Raw genomic sequence first — 25833 nt, forward strand, 5'->3', positions numbered from 1 at the left:
GTGACATGAAAATGGGAGAAAAAGATATCCTTGAAGTATGGAGTAATTACTTCGAAAAATTGCTAAATGAAACAAGCAGTGATAGCACAGTGGTAAAAAAAAAAACACTCAACAGGCATACAGTCATGAATACATATCCATACTTGAAGTAGAAAAAGACAACAAAATGCTTGAAATGAGTAAAGGCAGCAGGAGTAGATGATATTCGACCAGAAATGCTGAAGTATGGTGGTATAAAAGTCTTACAGTGGCTGCACTGCATAGTTCAAAAGGCCTGGACAGAGGGACAATTTCCCGATAATTGGTGTATAGTTCTCATAGTACCCATATATAAAAAGTGAAATAAAACTGAATGTGAGAATTACAGAGGTATTTCCTTACTGAGTGTTCTGGGCAACATTTATGCCAGTATACTTGAGAAACGGTTGAGAAGAATTGTGGAAGAAAAGCTTGGTGAAGAACAAGCGGGATTCAGGCTAAACAGAGGCTGTCAGAATCAGATCTTCACTTTACAACAAATAGTTGAGAAAGAATGGTAATATGGGATAAAGCATGGGAAATGGGATATACAGTTGTTTGCAGATGATGCTAAGGATTATTAGTAATAGTGCAGATGCAGCAGCCCTGCAAGAGGATTTGAATAAGCTAGATAGATGGGCAAATGAATGGGGATGTCAGTTTAATGCAGCAAAATGTAAGGTCTTGAGGTTTGGGAAACATCGATGGGATACTGCATACTCTATGGGAGGAGTTATACTGGAGTAAGTAGGAGAATCAAGAGATCCGGGGTTGATAATTGATAGAAACCTGAAATTTAGGGGATATATTGCAAAGGTGGTGAAGGTAACACAGAGGATTGCTGCAATAATGAGAAGGATGCTGACCTGCAGGGATAAAACAGTTATCGTTCTGTTGTAAAAGAACCTGATCAGACCACACTTGGACTATTGTTCTCAGATTTGGTCCCCAGGATTTGAAGTGGATCAATTAACTGTGGAAAGGGTACAAAGGCGGTTAACAAAGATGGTTTCAGGACTGTACAATGATAGTTATGAGGATCGGCTGAGGGAATGTGGACTGCAGAGTTTGGTGGATATAAGAAGGAGAGGTGATATGATTGAGACTTTTAAACTGTTGAGAGGTGATTACAGGGTTGACACTGGGGAGTTCTTTCACTTGATTGAACAGAGGAAAGGAGTGATGACAAGAGGCCATTGCTGGAAGTTACGAAAGGAAACTGTGAGCAAGAGGGTAAGGAGTGGTTTCTTTGCATGGAGGGTGGTTGAACCATGGAATGGATTGCCTGATGGAGTGGTGAGAGCGAGAATGGTCAAAATGAGTTTAAGGAGTGGTATGATAGACTTTGTGTTTCTTAGGGGGGAACCTCTCCTCGATGAGTCTTGATAGACTTTGTGTTTCTTAGGAAGGACCTCCCACAATGAATCTTTTGACTCCATGGAGGCCTAAATAATAATAATAATAATAATAACAAAGATCTGTATTTAAGTTTTGTCGATCTGGAAAAGGCATATGACAAGGTGCAAGAGAGAAGCTATTCAATACGCTACAGTTATATGGTGTCAATGGAAAATTATCTCAAGCAATACTTAGTCTTTATTTGAGTTGTAAGTCAGCAGTTAGAATTGAAGGAAGTAAAGGAAGATGGTTTAATGTTAAATCTGGAGTGAGACAAGGATGTACATTATCCTCTCTGTTATTCATTATCTATATGGATCACATTATGAAGGAAAGTGGTATTAAACATGATATCAGAATTGGAGATATTAATGTCAGCTCTTTGCTTTATGCGGACAATGTTATACTTCTAAATAAATCCGCTACAAGTTTGCAAGATTCCCTGACTAAATTGAATAACTGTTGTAATAGGTATCGTATGAAGGTCAGCAATAAAAAGACAATGAAAATAGGTAGAATCATTGAAAATGTCAACTGCGTTGTGAACGGAGAACCTGTGGAACAAGTAAAACATTTCAGCTACTTAGGCACGGTTTTTAGTGAAGATGATAAATTGAATATGGAAATAGACAACAGAATCAACAAAGCTGGTATGGTAGGAAGCCAACTGAATAAATTCATATGGAATAAGAGAGAAATCAGTCGGACCACTAAATTAACTGCATGTTTGAACACTGAAGACAGTGTTCAAACCAGTTTTAATTTATGGATCTGAGACCTGGGTCAGAAGTAAAACACTTGACCAAAGACTAGAGACCGCAGATATGAGAGTCCTGAGAAAGATGAGAGGCATGAACAGATGGCATCAATGGCATTATCATATTAAAAACAAGGATATTAGGAAAGAACTTGATGTTGTCAGCATCCAGGAATGTTAGTAGAGCTAATCTCAGGTGGTATGGTCACTTAAACAGAATGGGCAAGGAAAGATTAGCAAAACAAGTGTTCTCTGCTGGGTTGGCAGTAAGAAGACCCAGAGGAAGACCTAGATATAGGTGGATTGATACAGTAAGTGCTTTATACGATAGAAATATAAGATCTGATAACTTTGGAGTCTTGACAAGTAACAGACTGATTTGGAGGAAAACTGTAGATAGGAAGTTAGTAATGATGTAAATTTTCATCTAATACTATCATATCCTGTACACCTCTTGAGAGTACATGTCAGGAAATTGATGATGATGATATTTCTGTCTTCTAAGGCTCTTTTTGCTGTATCAATCTAGCTATATCTTGGTCTTCCTCTGGGTCTTTTTCCTGCCAACCTGGCAGAGAACACTTGTTTTTCTAATCTTTCCTCTCCCATTCTGTTTAAGTTACCATACCACCTGAGATTAGCCCTGCTAATGCATTCCTGGATGGTGACAATGTCAAGTCTCTCCTAATAGCCACGTTTTTAATATGATATTGCCAATGATGCCATCTGTTCATGTCCCTAATCTTTCTCAGGACTCTCATATCTGCTCTAGTCTTTGGTCAAGTGTTTTATTTCTAACCCAGGTCCCACAGATCTATAAGTTAAAATTCGCTTGAGCACTATCTTGTATATAGCTAATTTAGTGTTTTGACTAATTTCTCTCTTATTCCATGTAAATTTATTCAGTTGACTTCCAACCATACCAGCTTTGTTGATTCTGTTGTCTGTTCCATATTTAATTTACCATCTTCACGAAAAATTGTGCCTAAGTGACTGAAATGCTCTACTTGTTCTATAGTAGAGATGCACAGACTGCGGGCCGCATGCGGCCCTCTGTTGATTTGCTGGCGGCCCGCCTCACCGTGTATTATTTTAACTTTAGCAAGTTACACGATAGGTAATTTTTAAAAATGGTACATGCGCAAAGCAAAGTAGCTGTGATGTCACGATTGCCTGTCTACTTACGATAATCAGTTAGTAATAATGTTAACAAATTTTATAATTCACCTATTTGTCATGTCATATGAAAAATGGTTTTGTGGCAGGAAGAAGACCCAGAGGAAGACCAAGATACAGGTGGATTGATATGGTACAAAGTGCTTTATACAATAGAAATATAAGATTTCTATGTTTAAGTTAAGGGATATTACATCCCATATAGTTTCTTAGCCGAATAAGAAACTCAAAGAGTTTCATGCCGAATATAGTAATAGTAAAAACTATATATATATAAAGTTCGGCGATTCCAAGCGTAAGCAAATACCTGGATACTGCAGCACTGATCCCAAAGGGTAGTGCAAGCTGGGGCAACTCGTGGTAGAGGTGGAGCGAGCTCCGATCACTATTCTTGATATTTGCCCATAATGTGAACTTAGCTCCTAGGAACTGTATTTTTGTTCACATTATGAGAGAAGGTCACTACCCAGACCGGTTTCGACCTTTATTGAGGTCTCATCAGTGGGTAGCCAGACCTAGTTAATATCAAGTTTGTAGCGAACAGAACTTGTACCCCTTCTACGAGTATTGCCGTGAGGTGCTCTAATAAATTATTAGATATGTGAAGAGCCAAAGTCTTCAATTCGGCGACATATAACTTGTTTAAGTTAAGGGATATTACATCCCATATAGTTTCTTAGCCGAATAAGAAACTCAAAGAGTTTCATGCCGAATATAGTAATAGTAAAAACTATATATATATAAAGTTCGGCGATTCCAAGCGTAAGCAAATACCTGGATACTGCAGCACTGATCCCAAATGTGAACTTAGTTCCTAGGAGCTAAGTTCACATTATGGGCAAATATCAAGAATAGTGATCGGAGCTCGCTCCACCTCTACCACGAGTTGCCCCAGCTTGCACTACCCTTTGGGATCAGTGCTGCAGTATCCAGGTATTTGCTTACGCTTGGAATCGCCGAACTTTATATATATATAGTTTTTACTATTACTATATTCGGCATGAAACTCTTTGAGTTTCTTATTCGGCTAAGAAACTATATGGGATGTAATATCCCTTAACTTAAACAAGTTATATGTCGCCGAATTGAAGCCTTTGGCTCTTCACATATCTAATAAGATTTCTATATTATTCATTTAATAATATCGTGTGCTTAATTTGCAAAAGTGCTGTAGCCATACCAAAAGAATACAATATAAGGAGACACTATGAAAGTTTGCATTCTACATTTTCAAATCTACCCGAAGAACTACGTAAACAAAAGATTTAATTTTTGAAACGAGAATTGAGGTCAGCAAATGATGTTTACAAAACCTATTCAAGATTCGGAAATCACAACAGAAATAAGTTTTGAAATATCTCGCCTTATAGCAAAAAGGTCCCGACCATTTACAGACAAAGATTTTGTTAAAGATTGCCTTGAGATTATTATTATTATTATTACCCCAAAACCTCATGGAGTCAGAGACTCATCTGGGAGGTCCTTTTATCACACACACATCTCATCATACCCTGTCTTAAACACACTCAAACTCCTTGCAGACACCACAAACACTCTCAGGTAAGGCATTCCAATCATTCAGAACCCTGCATGAAAAAAACATGCCTTTCACTCCCCTACTCACACCCTCTTTATACAGTTTCCAGGGATGACCTCTGGTTCTCCCCTGATCTCCCACTATTCTCTGTAGAACTTCTCCACCATTGATCCTATAACAAACCCCTTACCAATTTGTAGGTCTCTATCATATCTCCTCTCTTCCTCCTGTCCACTGCTAAAAATGCCTCCAGATAGCTGCTAAAAAATTTTCCTGAATCATCCAAAAATGTTGAAAAAATTCAGTTAAACAGGATGGCTGTGCAAAGAATTACTGCAATGTCGGAAAATATAAAGGACCAATTAACATCTCATTCAAAGAAATTTGCCTATTTTTCATTAGCTATCGATGAATCAACTGACATTACTTCCACAGCCCAGTTGTTAAAATTTGCATGTGGAATAACGCAAGAGTTTGAGGTAAGTGAGGAGCTGATTGGAATGAGTTCATTATCAGATCAAATGAAAGGTAATGACATGTTCACTGGGCTTTTGGAACAGTGTTCCAAAATTGATTTAGATCTGACAAAATTATCAGGTATCACGACTGACGGAGCTCCTTCCATGATAGGAGCTAATTCTGGATTGGTAACATTATTGAAACAGCATTTGGGATGTACGATGATGAGTTGATACAATTCCACTGTATAATCCACCAGGAGAGTTTGTGCCCTAAGAAACTTGGATTTGAACATGTCATGAAAGTTGTGGTTTCAACGATTAATTTTATAAAATCCCGTGGCCTTAATCACTGACAATTTAGAAAGTTTCTTGAAGACATTGAAAGTGAATATGGTAACTTAATTTTTTAGGCAGAAATGAAGTGGCTAAGTCGTGGACAAACATTGGAGCGGTTCCTAAATTTAATTGATGAAATTGAAATCATGACTGAAAAAAAAAAAAAAACGTCCCTGACATAAAAAATCCGGATTGGTTATGTGACTTAGCCTTTCTGGTTGACATTACTAATCATTTAAATACGTTAAATACGCGACTCCAGGGCAAAGATCAATTGGTTATTCAACTTTACGGCCACATTTTGTCTTTCGGTGCAAGTTAAATCTATTTCAAATCCAACTGAAGTCAGGAAATTACATCCATTTTCCTAATTATAAGAAAGTTTCTGAAAAGTTCAATGTCAACTTCAAAACTGTGTATGTTGAAAAGATTGATAACTTGATATCAGCCTTCAAGGATCGGTTTTCTGATTTTAAAAAAGTGAAACCGTTGCTAGATTTATTTAGCAATCCTTTTGCCATTTTGCCCGAAAATGCACCCGAATCAGCACAGCTTGAACTCACCGACATTCAAAATGATGAGAGCCTGCAAAATAAATTTAACAAAGCAATTTATTAAACTTCTATCGTTGTGTCGATAAAAACAATTATAAATGGTTACTAGATAATGCATTAAAATGTGCAAGCCTCTTTTGCTCAACATATATTTGTGAACAAACTTTTTCAGTCATGAATATTAACAAATCGAAAAATAGGAACCGCTTGACTGATGAAAATTTAGAATCAATTTTGTGGTTGGCTACTACAAAACTCGAACCAAATATCAAAACTATTGTCAAATCAATGCAATGTCATGCATCAAATTAAATTCACTTACTTTTTATTACCTTTTTTGTATCAATTATGATAGGTATAAATAAAATAAACAATATGTGGTAGATAACTTTCAATTTTTTTTGGTGGCCCATCCCATAAGTAACAGTGGAACTGTGCAGCCCTCAGCCTTAACAAGTTTGTGCATCCCTGTTCTATAGGTTCTCCATTCACAATGCAGTATATTTTCAATGTTTCTGTCGATTTTGGAAGTTTATTTTGCACTTGGTTAGACTATAATAAATTTAGTTTAATCCTTTATTCAAGTGTAGGCACACAAAGGTTGTGCCTGAAAATATCTTCAGGACTGCGGCAAGGTGGTACATCTGTTTGGCAACTTGTAGAAAAGGTGGACCAAGTTCTCATCACTCCTTGTCTTAGTATCTCCCTTTGTTACGAGTTGCCAACACATGTACCACCTTGCCTCAGTCCTGAAGATATTTTCAGCCATAAACTTTGTTTGCCTACACTTGGATAAAGGATTAAACTAAATTTATTATAGTCTAACTAAGTGCAAAATAAACTTCCAACATCTTTCTCTAAATCCAGAGTAATTTAATAGTAAGATGGTCCCTTTGGCAACATGTTTAGGTAAATATGACTTCTCCATTTGACAATATGACAACCTACAGAAAAACTACATATTACTTACATCACATACCTTCTCTTGAATTCATTCATGCTGTCTGCACTCATAACCTCCAAAGGCAAACCATTCTAGTCATGCATCACTCCATAAGAGAAAACTCTTGCTTTCATCCATTTTTTGACTTCATTCATTCTCAACTTTCATGGATTTCCTGTGATCTCTTCTCCCCATCAGATCTATAAAATGAAAATTCCATCTACTAGTATCAATGAATCTTTCAAATACTGTAGGTCTCTCTCTCGTATCACATCCCTCTTGCTTTTATCTGCAGTCTACAAATTCTCAATCACTCCTTATAACCTACATGTTATCTGCACTCACAACCTCCAAATGCAAACCATTCTAGTCCTGCACCACTCTATGAAAGAAAAATCTAGCTTTCATATTTTCTTGACTTCTTTCATTCTCAACTTCCACGGATGTCCTCAATGTCATCATCTTTATCAACTTTAATATGCACCTTTTGCATCCTCTCCACTGTATCAGCATCATTTTGGAAACCAGGAGACGAAATCTTTGCATAGTAGTCTAGATGAAGTATCAAAGGCTTATAAAGAAGCAAAATAACTTCCTTATTCTTATACATTAGTGTTTGTTTCAGCATTGCAGTTATTCTCTGAGTTGTGTTCACAATTTTCGTATGGAGGTAGTTCTCATGCAGAAGTAGCAGGGTTTTTCTCCCGGAAACTCGGGTTTTTTATCCTGCATACAGACAAATCGGCCCTTCAGAACACATGCAATTTACAGACAAAAAATACTAGTTGTAGTGGTGGTGGGTAGTAGATGGCGTTGATGTAGATGATTAGTAGTAGAGGTTCGGTGTAGTGGTGAAGACGGAGAAGTGTACAGTAGGTGTTCTCCCATGATGAATCTACAGACTCCTTGGAGGTGTCACGAATAATAATAATAATAATAATAATAATAATAATTTTTTGCTATATGTATTTGCAATTCTTGCTATATAATCCCTGAACTTCCACTTCCTATCCTAAACTTCAAGATCCATAACTGTACATTAAAATAACTTTTCAGTAGTTTATATTCATGCCCGTCCCCACAGTGATACGCTTATTTAATCATACATAAATGTGCAATAATTTTAATTGATTGGATTGCATATCATTTATAATTTTAAATGTTTCTTTTTAGATTTTGTGAGCAGGCAGATATTTTGGGTTGATGCAAAACTTGATTGGTTGGATTGCATATCATTTATAATTTTAAATGTTTCTTTTTAGATTTTGTGAGCAGGCAGATATTTTGGGTTGATGCAAAACTCCACATATTGTGTAGTGCAGGTTTTGATGGAGAAAATCAGCGTGTAATAATTGCAGACCCTGGACTTATAAAGCATCCCTTCTCTCTTGATGTATTTGAGGTGTGTATAAGCATTATAAACAATTGCAAATTATTTTCGTTTCTTCTGCTATAGTAATAAATGGAAAACAAGATCATAATTCCTTTTGAAGTATAACAGAGTTCAACTCATAAAAAAAAATTAAAAAACAGCATTATTGAAATATATTACCTGGATATTAATCACAAATGCAAATACAATAGCTGACCTGGTTGGCCAAGTAGATAATGTCCTGGCTCTCAAATGGACAGACTGTGTGTGTGTGTGTGGGAAGGTCATGTTTCTGAATAACTACTTAGTAGATGATCTTCATTTCCCAGTATGAGCCTCTGTTTATTGTAGGAAAAATATGTAGTTTCCTGGCTCTCAAATGGATGTGTGGAATACAGACCATGTGTGTTCAAATCCTGTTATAGGCATGTTTCCAAATAATTTTAGTTGATATATGATCTTCATTTCCCAATATGAGCCATTGCTTATTGTCAGACTGAAGTGACTTGAAATGTGTTCCATGTTTGATCTCAAGAGAAATTCCAGATTATCTATCTTTTAACCTGCCATATGTATGATGGATTGACAACCTTTTGTGGATGGATCCACATAAAAAGAAATTTAAGAAATATTTTTAAAGTTCTTAAATTGTGCCATTTCAAGAAACATAAAGAAAAAAAATATGGTTTCAAAATTATTCATATTGTGTTCTATCTCAATGGAATTTAATAAAATTCAAGATTTATGATGCATATAAGTAGATATCCGAGTATTTCAATTTTGGTTTCAATTAATGCTTTATGTTATTTGCAAAATCTACAAATGATTCAAAGCAATATTAATAATTCTTTGGAGCATCACGTATGGAGATTTAATGACTCAGGGCATGCAGAGTATAGTGCCAGAGGAGTGCCTGCCTGGAGAAAAGATAAAGAGTGTGGCACTGGGTATGAAGCAGGTCGAAAATGTGGAAAATATGATAGTAATTGCTGGACAAATGGCCTGAGAGGTAGTGTGAATTGAATCACATAACATGAGATTTTAGGTGATGTGCACATATTGCAGCAGAAATATGTACAACGAAAGATAGTGAGCATGTTGCCTTGGTATGATAATGCAAAGTGGAGAAGAAGAGCTGTAATAACAAATGAGATGATAGTGGGGACTCACATTTGGAGTGGGGCTCCTAAAAGCTCCCTCAAAATGCTTGACTCAATACAGAGGAGAGCAATTAGACTGATAAATGATCCATCTCTTACCGACTCACTGCCCCCACTTTCACATAGACATTTAGTCTCTGTAATTTGTATATTCTACAAATATTTTCATGGAAAATGCTCATCTGAAACAGCATCAATAATTCCTCCACTCTGTACTAAACCCATTGGAACACGTACAGCCACCTCCCAACATCCTTTCACAGTACGCCTTGAAACCCACAGAACACGTTTCTTTTCCTCCTCCTTCATCCCTGTTACTGCTATACCGTGGAACAGTCTTCCCCCTGAGGTATTTCCCAAGGAATATTAACAATCGAATGTTAACAAGTTCCTCCTTTCCCATCCCACTACCCATATACGGTACTAAAATACTATAGGTTGACCAGCCAACCACTCGTATATGGGCCCAACATAAAAAAAAAAAAAAAAAAAAAGAAGTGAGAATGTTTAGGAATATAGGTCTGGAACTGTGGATGTGTGGAATACATTTAAGAATAGTAGAGAGTTATATGCAAGAGACAGATTACATTAGAATGCAGAGGGGCCCAGGGATCTGGAGAGACTTCTTTTCTGGACAAGTGAATGTATATCAGGGCAGGAAAACTAGAATTTTAAAGGCAGAATGCAGCAGGGATGATCTTATGTGGAGATAGTGGTATGAGAAATGAGGATGTACACTATATTATAGAGAGAGAGAGAGAGAGAGAGAGAGAGAGAGAGAGAGAGAGAGTGGTGAAGTATGACAGGAGTAATAATGACTATATGAATACTGGCAATTTGCTAGTTTTTCTGTATATAACTGCTAAGAGCATTAGGAATAAAGGGAATAAGTTTGTGGCATTGATTGATTCAGCTTCTGAAGGTTGTTGGTATCAGTAAAACTTGGTAAACTGAGGAATGTTCTAAGAGGGATAAAAATAATTTGCCAAATGCGAAGCGAGTGATCATTATGTGGGATTTCAACTATAGCGATATAAACTGGGCAGAGGAGATAGCATGCAGTAATAAGGGAACTGAATTTTTGGATTTCATGAACAACTGTTTTAGACAACATGAGATCGAAAGTTCTGGATTTGGTCATAGCAGCCAAGGATCTGATTGTGACTGGAATGGCTCATCCCCCCCCCCCCCCATGAGACTGACCATGTCGTCCTGACTTGGTGATTGAACAGGGGCATGGGGAGGTATCTAAACAGAAGGAATTATAAGACAGGTGACTATCATAGCCTTAAAAACCAACCTGCAGCACAATGGATGAAACAATTTAAAGGAACAAGGGCTGTTTACCTTGTAAACCTTGAATGAAGAACATAAAGTAATTTGGAGTCAAATGGATGATAAAAGGAATAAAAAAGGAATTACAGAAGAAAAAGAGATTATGGAAGGCATATAAAGAGATAAGTGGAGAATGGTTATTATTATTATTATTATTATTATTATTATATATAAGGTGTTTCCATGGAGTCAAAAGTTCTCATCACAGGAGTCCCAACATTGACATACTAACCATTATTCACACAATACCTGTCATACTTTTCCTTAAACTCATTCACAGATGAAGCATTCACAACTACCTCTGGCAATGCATTCCACCCATTTACAACCGTCCAAGCAAAAAATCTAGTCCTAACACCCTTGTTAACCACACTCTTACATAATCTCCAGGGATGATCCCTCATTCTCTACCTTCCTGCACTGGTCTTAAAAATGTTATCAGTATAAATCCTATAAAACCCTTTTAATAATTTATTTGCCTATATCATATCTCCTCTCCTACTTCAATCTATCCTCGTAGGAGACATCCCGCAGGCCTGCAACAATTTTCGTAACCTGCCTCTGAATCCTTTCCACCATTTCCACATCACCAAGAAATCCAGGTGACCAGGTCTGTGCACAATAGTCAAAATGAGGTCTTATTAATGCCTTATAAAGTGAGACAATCACTTCCTTATCCATGTTTGCCAGCGTGTTCTTCAATAACCATGTAATTTGATGTGAAGTTTGGCAACCTTTGCAATATGCCCTCGAAACTTAAGTTCTCTGTGCACAATAACTCCCAAGTCCCTAGCCTCCTCAACTTCTTGTAGTTCAGTTCCTTTAATATAGTAAACAGCATGTGATCTAATCCTTCCAAAGTGCATCACCTTACATTAAACTGGCAGCCATTTAGTTTAGTCCAAACCGTCAGCCTATTTAAGTCATCCTTTTGGATTTGGATTTGGTCATAGCATCAGAAGAGCTGATAATAACTGAGATGACATTTCTCCCCCCAGTTGGAGAGAGCGACCATGTGGCTTTGACTTGGAAGATGAATAGACATGCAGGAATATCAAAGAAAAGGAAATGTATGTGGAATTATAAGGCAGGTGATTATAATAGTATTAGATATCAACTTGGGACAGTTCCATGGAAGGAGGAATTGGGAGGTCGAGATATTATTAGTGCTTGGGAAATTGTGAAGGAATATTTGTTAGCAGCAATAGTAAGTTGTATTCCATGACTGAAGAAGAGAACACAATTTGGTGTAAAGTGGATGACAAACAATATCAAACAGAAATTTTCGAAAAAGAGATTATGGAAGAGATATAAGGAGAGGGTAGAGAGCAAATGCATGAAGAATATAAGACTCTGGCAAGGAGAGTGACTAGTATGGTGAGGAAGGCAAAACTGGAATATGATAAGGGATTGGCACTAAGATCCAAAGAAAATCCTAGGGAATTATTTAACTATGTAGCCAGTAGGAGGAAGAATGATATTGCGGGATAAAAATGGGAATAGAGTGACTGATGCAGAGGACATAGTGGAGTTGTTCGATGAAAATTTTATTGGAGTATTTCATCCTGGAGAAATAGGTTTTCATAATAGAGGGATAGGACAGGTTCTAGGTTTAGAGGTGCAAGAGGAGAGTGTGTTCCAAATACTGAGTACTCTGGATGTCAGTAAAGCTGGGGGGGGACTGGAGGATTTTCAGATAACAGTTTCAAGAGAATGTGCTAAAGAACTGACAGCACCATTGACCTGGTTTTTCAATGAAACTACTGACTACAGGAAAGGTACCCAGGGAATGAAAGGAAGGTAAGATAGTGCCATTGTGTAAGCGCGTTAGAAGACTGGAAGAGTGTAATTATAGGCTAGTTTATGTGCCATCAATAGCTGTTAAGGTCTTGGAGAAATTAGTGAGGGACTATATATAGCATTGGGCAGATGAGGATAATGTTACCTGTGAGAATCAAAATGGATATGTTAAGGGAATGCTCTTGCTTAAGTAATATGATTGCCTTTTATAATAAAGTGATGAGAGCAGTAGATGAGGGAAAGGCATATACTGCCATTTTCTTGGATTTAGCGAAGGCATTTGACATGGTGACACATGATAAGCTGATATTTAATTTGCAGCACCTGGGTTTAGATGTCGGGTTAGTCAACAGGATTGGCTGTCTGATAGGTATCAGAGAGTTGTGTATGGTGGGACAATATCAAGGAGCACAAGGTTACAAGTGGGGTTCCACAGGGCTTAGTACTGGGACCTGTATTGTTTAACCTTTATATGAATGACATTGTCAATGGATTGCAAGGGGATATTCAGTTTTTTGCAGATGATGTGAAGCTGGGAAGGGTTATTAGTAATAGTTCAGATGTGGCAGCTTTTCAAGAGGATTTGAATAAGCTGGACAGATGGGCAAATGAATGGATGTTTCAGTTTAATGCAGCAAAATGTAAAGTCTTGAAGTTTGGGATCCATCAATGTGAGGCTACATACTCTCTCTACGAAGTCTCTTTAATTCAATCATTATAATACTTTGATTTCGAGTGCATACATGATGAACTTGAAGCAGCCTTACCTTTCTCTTTGTATTCAGCAGTTGATTCACCCATTTTTGTGTTCTTGTCCTATCTCTGCTCTGGACTCGCCATGTTCATTTTTCTTTATTATTTCAAGTTTTTCTTCCAATGAGATTACTTTTTGAATCAATTTCACTTCTATTTTTTGCTCACTTATTCTTTTACTCATGATTAAAGGTTAGGAAAATGATTTAAAATATCTTATTTAAATATCTATTTAAAATATCAATGTCTTCATTTTCTTGTATTTTTTCTAAGTAGTGGAAGAGCTCCTGATTCAGATAAGTTTTACTAGGAATAATTAAGTATATATGCGTAATTGTTTAAGTAAGAGCGGCTGTAAACGTTGTACGCTACCGATATTATTAGTGTGGGGTTTTTTTTTCTTGCTTAAACTAAATACGAAAACGTTAATATTAGACCTAGTAACCTGCAGAGAGAAAAAAATGGCGGCTGCATTGTCATTCCATGATTTTAATTTGGATTTCAGTAGGTTCGTTAAGTGTGAGGTCTGTTATATGTATTCCTTCGATTACATAAATGATTTGTGGATGTTTAGTGCGGATGGAAGAAGGGTGTGTGCGAAATGTGACCTGAACGAGGAATTGATGAATGCGAATATGAAGTTGATAACAGAAAGTACTAGTACCGATTGTGTCATGAGTGCACGTTTGAAAGAGGATGGCGGGAAAGACAGGCGAAAAAATGTTAAAAAATCAGGAAAAAAGAAAAAGAGCGATTTGACAACCGTAACGGATGTTAAAAGGGACGAAAGTGAGGCGGAAAGAAACGAAATTGAGAGAACGAATGAAAGTAGAAATGGCGTGGTGCAGAAATCGCAAGTAAAAAAAATCGAAAGAATGAATGATTGCGAAAAAAGAATGACTGATGGCGAAAGTTGGACGCATGTTGGAACGAAAGTACTGAACCAAAGAAAAATGAATGACAGTAAAAGTGAGAAGAATGATAGCGAAAGTTGGACGCATGTTAGTCCGAAAGTACGGAAACAAAGAAAGATATGTGAGAGTGAAAGTGAGAAGAATGACAGTGAAAGTTGGACGTATGTTGGACCGAAAGTACGGAAACAAAGAAGGATGAATGAGAGGGAAAGTGAGAAGAGAGGGTCGAGAGTTAGAAAGTTAGAAAGATTTAATGATAGAATGAATGTGTCGCGAGGTTCAGAAGGTGAATTGGATTGGATGAAGCAAGAAATGAAATGGATGCGGAATGAAATTAAGAGAATGCAGGTCAAAACTATTAAAATAAATCATGATGGCATGAAAGAGTTAACAAAAGATGAGCGAGTGGCATTGTATGGTGACTCCATTATTAAAGGTGTGCTAGAGGATAAAATGCACAAGGTATGTTTTCCAGGCGGTAAAATGAGTAGAGTGATTGAGGCATTGAATATGAGGCGGGAACGAGCAAAAGAGTTAATTGTATTAATTGGTACGAATGATTTGAGAGAGAACAAGGAGCATGTCAGAATGAATGTCAGGAGACTGCTTGGAAAGATAAAGGAGAATAGTGTGACAGGAAGGGTGGTCAGTGTGTTGCCTAGGTATGATTGTGGTGAAATGAGGCGGAGAGCAAGGATTATGAATGATATTCTGGCTGAAATGTGTGAGGAGATGGGAGTACAGTTTGTTAATGTGTGGAATGAGTTTGAGGGACGAAGTGAGCTGTATGGGAGCGATAGACTGCATTTGAGTGGTTATGGTGTGAGTCGCTTGGAGAGACTGCTGCTGGAAGGTAGAGAAGTGAATAGAGAGAATGAATCAGATCGAGAGGGGAGTGATGTGGAAGAGCAGGAGAGTAAGACAGGAGAGATTGAAGGAGTGGAAATGAATGTGGAAGTGAGTGGTATGAGTATAGATAATGAGAGAATGGGTGTGCAAGAGGAACAGGGAAACGGGGAGGCTCAGGGTGGACAGGGATACACAGCGTGAGAAAGGTGGATGCTCCAAGAGGAGGTGAGAGAATGTGTAGGCAGGAAAGTAATGGGATGATCAGGGATCAAAAGGAAACAGATGGAATTGCAAAGGGTTCTAAAATGAAGAAGCAGAAAGGGAAATGGCCCCAGTCCAGCATGGAGAGATCACATCGAGTGAGTGGTATCAGTGGAACTAGCTGTAGATCCAGAAATGAGTTGTTGTGTTTGTATACCAATGCTAGAAGTATAAGAAACAAGGCGGATGAAATGGTTGCACTAATTGCGTCTGTGCACCCAGAGATTGTCGGAATAAGTGAGACATGGTTAGATGAGGATGACATCCTGACAGGAATAGAGATGGAAAGGTATGATGTGTTTCGTGAGGATAGAAGGGGTAAAAAGGGAGGGGGAGTGCTATTGATGATAGAGAAAGAGTTATGTCCATACAAGGTAGAGATGCAAGGGGGAAATGGGGCCAGTGGTTTTGAGGCAGTATGGTGTGAGATAGAGGTGAATAGATTCAAATACTTGGTGGGATGTTGTTATAGACCTGGTAATGTGGATGGTGGTGATAGTGAAATGTACAGTCAAATAAGCCAAGCAAATAAGAAAAGGATGATCATTATGGGTGATTTTAATTATGGCAATATAGATTGGAATGAAGAGATAGCAACTGGAAGTAAAGAAAATGAGTTTCTTGAGTTTTTGAGGGATAACTACCTCAGACAGTATGTAACAGAGGGCACAAGAGGATTAAGGGTCTTGGATTTGGTCATCTCATCGGAGGATGTAATTATCAATGAGGTATCAAATCATCCACCAATTGGCGAAAGTGACCATGAGGTGATTACTTGGGTGGTTGCCAGCAGTGCAAGGACCCCTGTGAAAAAAGGGTATATGTGGAACTACAAGGGGGGTGATTATGAAGAGCTCAGGAGACAGCTTGCAGGTGTAGCATGGAATGAGGAGTTAGCTGGAAAAGAGATCAATGCAGCTTGGGGGATTTTCAAAAAATATTTAGTGGATGCAATGTCTAAATGTATACCACGGGTGAGAAGGTTAAATAAGTTAGGTGTGAGATGGATGAATAAAGAGATTAAGCATGCAATACAGAGAAAAAGGGCATTGTGGAGGCAGCATAAGAGAAGTGGAAGTAACCAATTTCATGAGTTCTACAAAGACCAGGCAAGGAGAGTGACTTGGTTGGTGAGAGTAGCTAAAGAGAGGTATGAACAGCAGTTAGCTAATGAAGCTAAAAAGAATCCTAGGGAGTTCTTTCGATATGTAGCCAGCAAAAGAAAGAATGATTATGGAAGGATGACATTGATTGGAGGAAATGGTATAAAGACAGCTGTTGCAGAATGTGTGGTGGAGATACTTAATGAGCAGTTCATAAAGATCTTTCAATCTTGTGAATGTGACTTCATGGAGAGATTAAGAGCAGTTGATGATGGGGAGGAGAGACTGACTGTAAGTGAGCAAGAGGTGTTTGGGGAGTTGAGTAAACTAGATGTAAATAAGGCTGTGGGACTTGATAATATATCACCGCGTATTCTGAAGGAATGTGCCAGAGAGTTGACACCTGCCTTGACATATTTTTTTAATACGAGTCTTGCACTTGGTCAAGTCCCTAAAGAGTGGAAGGAGGGCAAGATTGTGCCACTTCATAAAGGAGGTGATCGAACTCAGGCATCAAACTATAGGCCTATCTGTGTGTCAGGTGTTGTGGTTAAGTTGTTGGAGAAGCTTGTGAGAACTAGAATCCAGAGTTGGGTTGACAACAATGGTATAATCTTTGATGGACAGCATGGATTTGCTAAAGGGAGGTCGTGTTTTAGTAATCTACTTACTTATTACAATAAAGTGACTGCTTCCTTGGACAGAGGAGAAGGATACACAGTAATATACTTGGATTTCGCAAAAGCTTTTGATAGAGTGCCTCATGATAAGTTGACAGTCAAACTAGAGCAGATGGGGTTGGATATTAGATTAGTGCATTGGATTGGAGACTGGCTATCTGATAGGTATCAACAAGTTGTGTATGGGGGTGCAACATCCAGGAAAAGGAAAGTCACTAGTGGAGTGCCTCAGGGATCTGTTTTAGGGCCATTACTATTTAACTTGTATATTAATGATATTGGCGAAGATTTGGATGGAGATATTCAGTTGTTTGCAGATGATGCAAAGTTGGGACGAACCATAAAGAGTAGTGAAGATGTTGTGGCCTTGCAAGAAGACTTGAATAAATTGAGTGATTGGGCAAGCAAATGGGGATGTGAGTTCAATGTTGCAAAATGTAAGGTTTTAAAATTTGGAAAACAAAGATGGGATGCAGAATTTATGCTTGGTGAAAATATATTGTTGGAAGTAGAGGAAATAAGAGATCTGGGAGTGATAGTGGATAAGGATCTAAAATTTAGGGGTCACATCGCCAAAATTGTGAAGACAACGCAAAGACTTCTGGGAATGATGAGGAGGACACTGACATGTAGAAGTAGGGAGATTCTTGTTCCATTGTATAAGGCTTTGATTAGGCCACACATGGACTATTGTGCCCAGATTTGGTCACCTGGTTTTCAGAAGGATGAAGAGATGTTGGAAAGGGTCCAAAGGCGACTGACTAAGGTAGTTTCTGACCTCTGGAATGTCGAGTATGAGGAAAGATTGAAAAGATGTAATTTGCAGAGACTAGTGGAGAGAAGGAAGAGGGGAGATATGATAGAGACCTACAAGTTGGTAAGGGGTTGCTATAGGATCAATGGTGGAGAAGTTCTACAGCGAATAGTGGGAGATCAGGGGAGAACCAGAGGTCATCCCTGGAAACTGTATAAAGAGGGTGTGAGTAGGGGAGTGAGAGGCAGGTTTTTTTCGTGCAGAGTTGTGAATGATTGGAATGCCTTGCCTGAGAGTGTGGTGTCTGCAGGGAGTTTGAATGTGTTTAAGACCCGGTATGATGAGATGTGTGTGAGATAAAAGGACCTCCTAGATGAGTCTTTGACTCCATGAGGTCTTGTTTAATAATAATAATAATAATAATAATAATAATAATAAAAAAGTAAAGAAAACAATTGCACATGATATGATCAGCAAAATGCTATATAAAGCAGACATAAATTTTGGCGGTAAATTTGGAATATAGTGTACATGGAAATAGTGTAGTATGCCATTAAAAAATAACTTTGTAAAATGTTTCAAATCGGTAACTAAATTATTTCATCCTGGTGAGTGATTTTTTAAATAGTTAGCCATAAAAAAGTATAGATTTAAAATTTTTAAAATCTGTAACATTTATTTTTAAGATGTATATAGGCGCACTAATCGAATTTGGGTATCAAAAAAAAAAATGACGCACTAATCGGGGGTGCATTAATCGAGGGATTGCTGTATTAACATAATAACAATAATAATGCAGTGATTTGATTTAATGGTTTTAAATTGATTTGGCCTGAGTCATATGGAGAGGCTGCTGCTGGAAGGGAAAGTAACACACAGAGAATGAATCTCAGCAAGTAAGAATTGATGGCGAAGAGCAGAAGAGTAAGCAAGGAAGGATCGAAGTGGTGCTTATGAATGGAAAAGTTGCTAGCATGAGTACAGAGAATAAGACAACAAGTATGCAAGACAGATATGGAAATGAAGTGGGGGGGGGGGATTAGTGTGGAATACAGTAAGAGAAAGGTCATTGCCCAGAGAGGAATGGATCTCCTGTGATGTGTCTTCAGTCTCCATGGAGGTGCCCGTACCATAATAATAATGTATGAATACACAAGAAAGGAATGGAATGGTCTGGGATGTAGGGGAACAGTTTGGTTTGAAGAAGGTACTGGGATTGCAGTGAGAGAGAGAGAGAGAGAGAGAAAGAAAGAGAGAAAGAGATAGAAAGAAATTGAGGACAGACTTAAATTAATACTATGTAGGAATGAATTAAAAATTATAAAAGGAATGATGAAATATAGAAAAATGTTTCTGTTATTATAGGACTCGTTTTCAAATTTTGGAGCATAAGAAACTAGAAAGTGGAAAAAGAGAAAGTCCAGAAGATTATTATTATTATTACGGGCAACTCCAAGGAGTCCTTAGACTCATCAGGGAGGCCCTAAACATCATATCAAGAATAACTATTCAACATCCACACAGTATCTATCATATTTTGCCTTGAACTCATTCACAGTCATGACATCCACAAGACTCTGGCAGCTTATTCCACTCATTTACCACTCTCCAAGTAAAAAACCTAGTTCTAACACCCTTGCTAACCACACTCTTGCAGAGTTTCCATGAATGGCCCTATCCTTCCACTATCAGTCCTGTTCTGAAAAATATTCTCTGAATTAATCTTATAGAAACCCTTCAATAATTTGAATGTCTCAATCATATCATCCCTTTTCTGCCAATCAACCAATTTCTGCAACCCACAAATCTGCACCCTGTTCTCATAAGGTTCATTCCATAGACCTGCTATCATCTTGGTCACTCGCCTCTGGATCCTCTTCACCTCCTCCTCATCAAGAAGAAACCCTGTTGCCAAGATCTGGGCACAGTAGTCAAGATGGGGTCTTATCAAAGCTGGATACAGAGGAACAATAACTTGCTTGTCTCTGCTCCTCAAAGTATTCTTCAGTAACCAAGTGATTTGATGAGCTGATTTAGCCACTTTTGCAATATGTCCCCTAAACTTCAACTCCTTATCCACCAACACTCCCAAATCCCTGGCCTCATTAATCTCCTGAAGTACAGTTCTGCCAATGTGGTATACTGCTGCTAATCTATTCACCCCAAAATGCATAACCTTACACTTTGCCACATTAAATTGACATCCATTCTCCTTAGCCTAGTCTTCTAATCTATCCAAATCATCCTGCAAAATTTTGACATCATGTGCATTCACTATTGCTCTACCCAACTTTGCATCATCAGCAAACAAATGAACAGTTCCTCTTAGATCCTTTCCTATATCGTTAATGAACAAATTAAATAGTAGTGATCCAAGAACAGAACCCTGAGGTACACAACTAGTCACAAGCCGTCTTTTGGACTCTACTCCTGAATAAACTACTCTCTGTTATCTCTCCATCAACCACCTCCTATCCATCTCACCAATCCTATATCCATCCCCATGTGCTGCAGTTTACTGATTAGAATTTCATGTGGTATCCTGTCAAAGGCCTTAGCAAGGTCCAGCAGTATCACTGTAAACCCATTACCCTTATCCAGTTCAGCCGTCACTGTGTTATAAAACGTGAGCAAGTTACTGAGGCATGATCTACCCTTCACAAAACTATGCTGTCCCCCATACAGTATCCCATTTTCATCTATCTATTCCTGTATTTTTCTCTTGACTACTTTCTCCAAAACCTTGACAACGACTCCTGATTGGTCGGTAATTTGCAACAACAGTCTTGAAACTTCCTTTATGCAGTGGAACAATTTTCCTTTCTTTCCACCCCCTCAGGACTAATCCAGACCCGAGACTCAAACTAAACAAAATGGTCAAGGGCACTGACAATTCTTTAGCCGCATCATGTAGGATCCAAGCTGGTGTACCATCCAATCCCCCAGATGTATTCACATTAAAGTTTTGTAATATACTATTCACCTTAATTTCATTTACCTCAATTCCCGTATATGCCATATCATTCCTTCATTCCTGCAATATGCACCACCTGGATGATATACTCTTGCAAAGTGCTCGCTCAGTAATTCCACTATATTAACTGATTCAGTTACCTCCTTACATTGGCATTCCTTAAAATCATTCTGCTGTATGCATTTTTTCTTTTACTTGCAGCATATCAAAAAAGCTGTTTGAGATTCTCTTTAGCTTGCATGGCTAATTTCCTTTCATAATCTGCTTTTGCTTTTCTTACCACACTCATTACCCTTCTGGCCTTTGATTTATATTGTTTGTGTGCCTGCAGGTCACCTTTCTCCTTAAATTCCCTCCACAGTTTCTTTTTTTGCAGCTCAGCTTAATGCTATTATTCATCCATTTAATCCCTACTTGATTTACTATTCGGACTCTAAGTATACAGTGCCATTACCGCCTTCAAACGCTCCTTTACCGCTTCCCATGCACTATCAACCTCCAGCCCTTGCAGTTTTACATGCCATGGCACTGAACCAAGCAATCTTCTAAGCTTGTCATACTTACCTGCCTGGTAATTCCACATGTACCCTGTCATAATTGAAAATTCGACCCATTTAGTCACCTCCCAGGTCAAGACCTAAAAGATGTGATAGAAAAGAAATGAAAAAAAATTAGAATAGTTTATAATGTGGTTCCAAGAGATTGTTAGATTATTTAGGTACTAATGAAAAAAAAAAAAAAGAACAAAGATCGGTAATCAAATGAGACCTGGTATCTTTAGAAGAAAGAAATTTCATTTCTTTCTTCTAAGAAATGTTAAGTCTCAAAAAATTAAAGAAATTCATCTGAGAAATTACGGACAGAAGGATAAGTTAGCTAAAAGAGTAAGAGACGATAAGAGAAATTATGTGGATAGTATGAGATGTCCTGAAGGTGCTGAGTTAGGCTACATTGCAAAATATGTTCTAGATTAAGAAAATAGGAAAACAAAATAATGGATAAAAATGATATATGATAACTAAAGAGGACAGATTGTAAAAAAAGCAACTGATATAATAAGAAGGAAAATAATGGAAGAATCTCCCTATAAGTATAGATTTAAATATCACATTAGAATCAATATCAAAAAATTGAAATAACTAACATTATAGAGAATATCAAGAATGAGAAGGCATTTAGCAGTGATGTTATAGTTTAGAAATTCTTAAGACAAGTAAAGAAATTGCTGCTGATAAATAGAATATGATCTTAATAAATTTCTGGACAGTGAAAAGTTATCAAAATCACATAAAAAGCCATGATGACCATGATTCCACAGAAATTAGTTCTTACTAAATGTGAAAATTGGAGAAGAATAAGCTTACTCTGACTACATGGAAAAAGTTTTCTGTAAAAATTTCATAAATAGAGTTAGAAACAAAAGAAAAAAAATATAAAGACATGAGTAAGTTGGTATTAGAACAGAGGGAAGTATTATACATTGCATTTTTACTTTAAGGAATATAGCTGAGTTTAGAGTTTAGTTTACAGTTATAAAGTTTAGAACCTCCTGATATCCAAAGTTTGTAAATTTTGTAGAGATATGCCATGGATTGAGACATGAAGGTGATTGTAAACAATGGAAGAATTAAATTTAGGGGATACATACTAACAGTTGTGAGGCTTGCTCAAATGATTGTTGCTATACAGAGGTGAATGCTAACCATTTTTGGAATTAAGAAGTGATGACTGTGGCTTTGTGTGCAGCATGGAGCAAGTCACATCTGGAAAATATATTGAGACAGTATACCTGAAATCTAAGAGGGAAATGCAGGAAAAAGGTTCACAGTCAAGGTTGTTATATCAGGGCTGTGAGATGTTGCATATGAAGATAGGTTGAAGAAGTGTAGTTTGCATAGTTTGGCAGATAGAAAAAGAAGAGGTAATATGATTGGGTTGTTTGGGAATATGATTGGGAATTATAAGTTGTTGAGATCTTATCAATTAGATGTTAAGAGAAGTGGATTTTTTATATAAGTATTGGGTTAGTGTAATGAATTGCCAAAGTGAATAGTATAATATAATGCATGTAGTTTAGGGTGAGATATGATAATAATGTAGCATAATGTAGTGTAATATATAGAAATGGAGGAGCCTTCCATGATGAGTATAATTACTCCATGGATGCCCAGATATAATGCTAATATTTATGGATATCCATAATACATTTCACTGATAGATATTTAGATGATCAAAATTTTTCCTCTCATTGGTAAATTAGTTACATTATTGTATTATTATTATTAGGACTGGTTATATTGGTCTGACTGGGAATCTGAAGCTATCCACAAAGTAAATAAATTTACCGGTGAAGAATTATTTAACATAGTCACTGGTGTACAATCTCCAATGGATATCCATGTGTATCATCCTTATAAACAACCTGAAGGTAATTTTTGTATAATTCATTCTTGATATAATAAAAATCATAAAATAGTAATATTAATTATTATCATGCATCCTCTTTGCAATATATCTTGCTGTAATAATTGTGAATGTCTTGATTGATCCTCCTATTAATACATAGGAATTAATCCCTGCATTCTCCATTCACGTAGCCACTGATCATACTAGATCACAGTATTATTGCAGTGAACCAGTATGATCAGTTAATCTATAAACTTTTATTATTATTATTCAGGCCCCCATGGAGTCAAAAAACTCATCGTGGGAGGTCCTTCCTAAGAACATAAAGCCTGTCAAGACTCATCAAGGGGAGGTCCCCCCCTAAGAAACACAAAGTCTCTCATACCACTCCTTAAACTCATTGGCCGTTCTCGCTCTCACCACTCCATCAGGCAATGCATTCCACGGTTCAACCACCCTCCACGCAAAGAAACCACTTGAATGAACATCACATGTCTATGCTGATATGTATCTTAATTTCTGCTGCCAAGGACACCTGTAATATTGGAAAATAGTATGCAAGCATTTATTTGATTATTTCAAGTTAATGCCAAGACAACAGTGTATGCAGGGTTTTTAACTGTGTTCAGAAACTAATGCTTTGTTGTTATATTGTTCAGTTACTTTATGTTACAGTACTTAATTTTATTTATTTATTTATTTAAATTAGATATAAGAATAGTTGTAGTGTTTTGTGTTAAAGGGCCTTTAATTTAAATCTATTACTAGCAGTAAGAATTTTTTAAAATGCAATGGTAAGTGAGAAGCATGAGAAAAGATTTACAGCTCAAAGATCAAACTTTGGGCTGGATTTTATTATTACCACTATTATTATTATTATTTCCCAACCACCATGGACTCACAAAACTCACCATGGGGGATCAACACAAAAGTCTATAATACCACTCCTTAAACTCATCTACTGTCTGCACATTCACCACCCTCTCAGGCAATGCATTCCATGCTCCTACCACTCTCCATACCAAAAGCTTACTTCTTATCTTTTTACTCACCACTTCCTTTTGAAACTTCCAGGGATGGCGACTTGTTCTTGCTCCTACCCCTCATTCTACCACGTGAGAAATCTCCTCAGTGTTAACATGATAATAAATCTTCAATAGTTTAAATGTCTCAATCATATCCCTCCCCCCCCTTTGTCTTCTATCCACCAAACTCTGCAGTCTGCATGCCCTCAGTCTGTCCTCATAATCGACATTGGTATATTATATTATATTATGTCAGGACTGTACAGTGTCGATTGTACAGTCCTGATATAATTTTTGTTATCTGTCTGCACCCTCTCCAAGGTTACTTCATCCCCTTCAAATGCCGGTGACTAGATTTGAGCACAGAAATCCAGATATGGTCTGATAAAAGCTTTACACAATTGAACCACCACACTTTTATCTCTTGCAGTCAATGTCCTCCTCGACATTGCAGCAATTCTCAGAGATGTCTTCACAACTTTTGAAATATGTCCTCGGAACTTCAAATCACTATCCAGTATCACCCCGAGATCCCTCGCTTCTTCTATCCCCCTCCAGTATAACTCCACCAAGTGAGTATGAAGTATCCCATCTGTGCATTCCAAAATTTAAAACCTTACATTTAGTTGCATTAAAGTGACAGTTCCCCATTTGTTTATCCATCTTTCCAAGCTATTTAAACTCCAGAAGAGCACAACATCAGCACTATTAGTAATAACCCTCCTAATCTTCACATTAGTTGCAAACAACTGACTGAACATCTACATGTAATCCTGTGACAATATAATTGACATAAAGATTGAACAGCAATGGTCTCAGTACAGTATTGAATCCTGTGGAACTTCACTTGTAACCTTCCTACTCCCTGATATTGCTTCCCCCATATACAAATGTCTGATATCTACCAGACAGCCAATCACAAATTTAATCTACTAACCTGATATCCAAACCCATATATTGCAACATAAAAATTAACTTGTCATGTGGCATCCTGTCAAATGCCTTTGAAAAATCCCCCCCCTCCAAAATGACAGTGTATGCTTTATCCTCATCCAATGATCTCGTTACTCTATTCTAAAAGGTAATCAGATCACTAAAACAAGAACTCCCTTTAACAAATCCATGCGGGCCTGCATAAATAATACTACTCTCATCTGCCCAATTCTGTATGTCCATACCAATATCAGCAAAATCCCCCCCCCTCCAAAATGACAGTGTATGCTTTATCCTCATCCAATGATCTCGTTACTCTATTCTAAAAGGTAAT

General features: G+C 37.4%; 1 protein-coding gene across 3 annotated transcripts in view; it reads left to right on the forward strand.

Annotated features, from left to right (window-relative positions):
- The window catches only part of LOC150092591 (low-density lipoprotein receptor-like), a 400302-nt gene that overhangs the window by 212839 nt on the left and 161630 nt on the right, over positions 1-25833 (forward strand). For all 3 annotated transcript variants that reach the window (XM_090414387.1, XM_090414386.1, XM_090414388.1), the window contains 2 exons: positions 8443-8582; positions 23422-23563. In XM_090414387.1, coding sequence (XP_090270513.1) covers positions 8443-8582; positions 23422-23563 — 282 coding nt within the window. The remainder of the gene's footprint in view (positions 1-8442; positions 8583-23421; positions 23564-25833) is intronic.

This window comes from Typopeltis vanoorti, chromosome 25 (assembly GCF_054136105.1).
Source record: "Typopeltis vanoorti isolate ZY-2024b chromosome 25, IOZ_Tvanoo_1.0, whole genome shotgun sequence".
Lineage (NCBI taxonomy): Eukaryota > Metazoa > Arthropoda > Arachnida > Uropygi > Thelyphonidae > Typopeltis > Typopeltis vanoorti.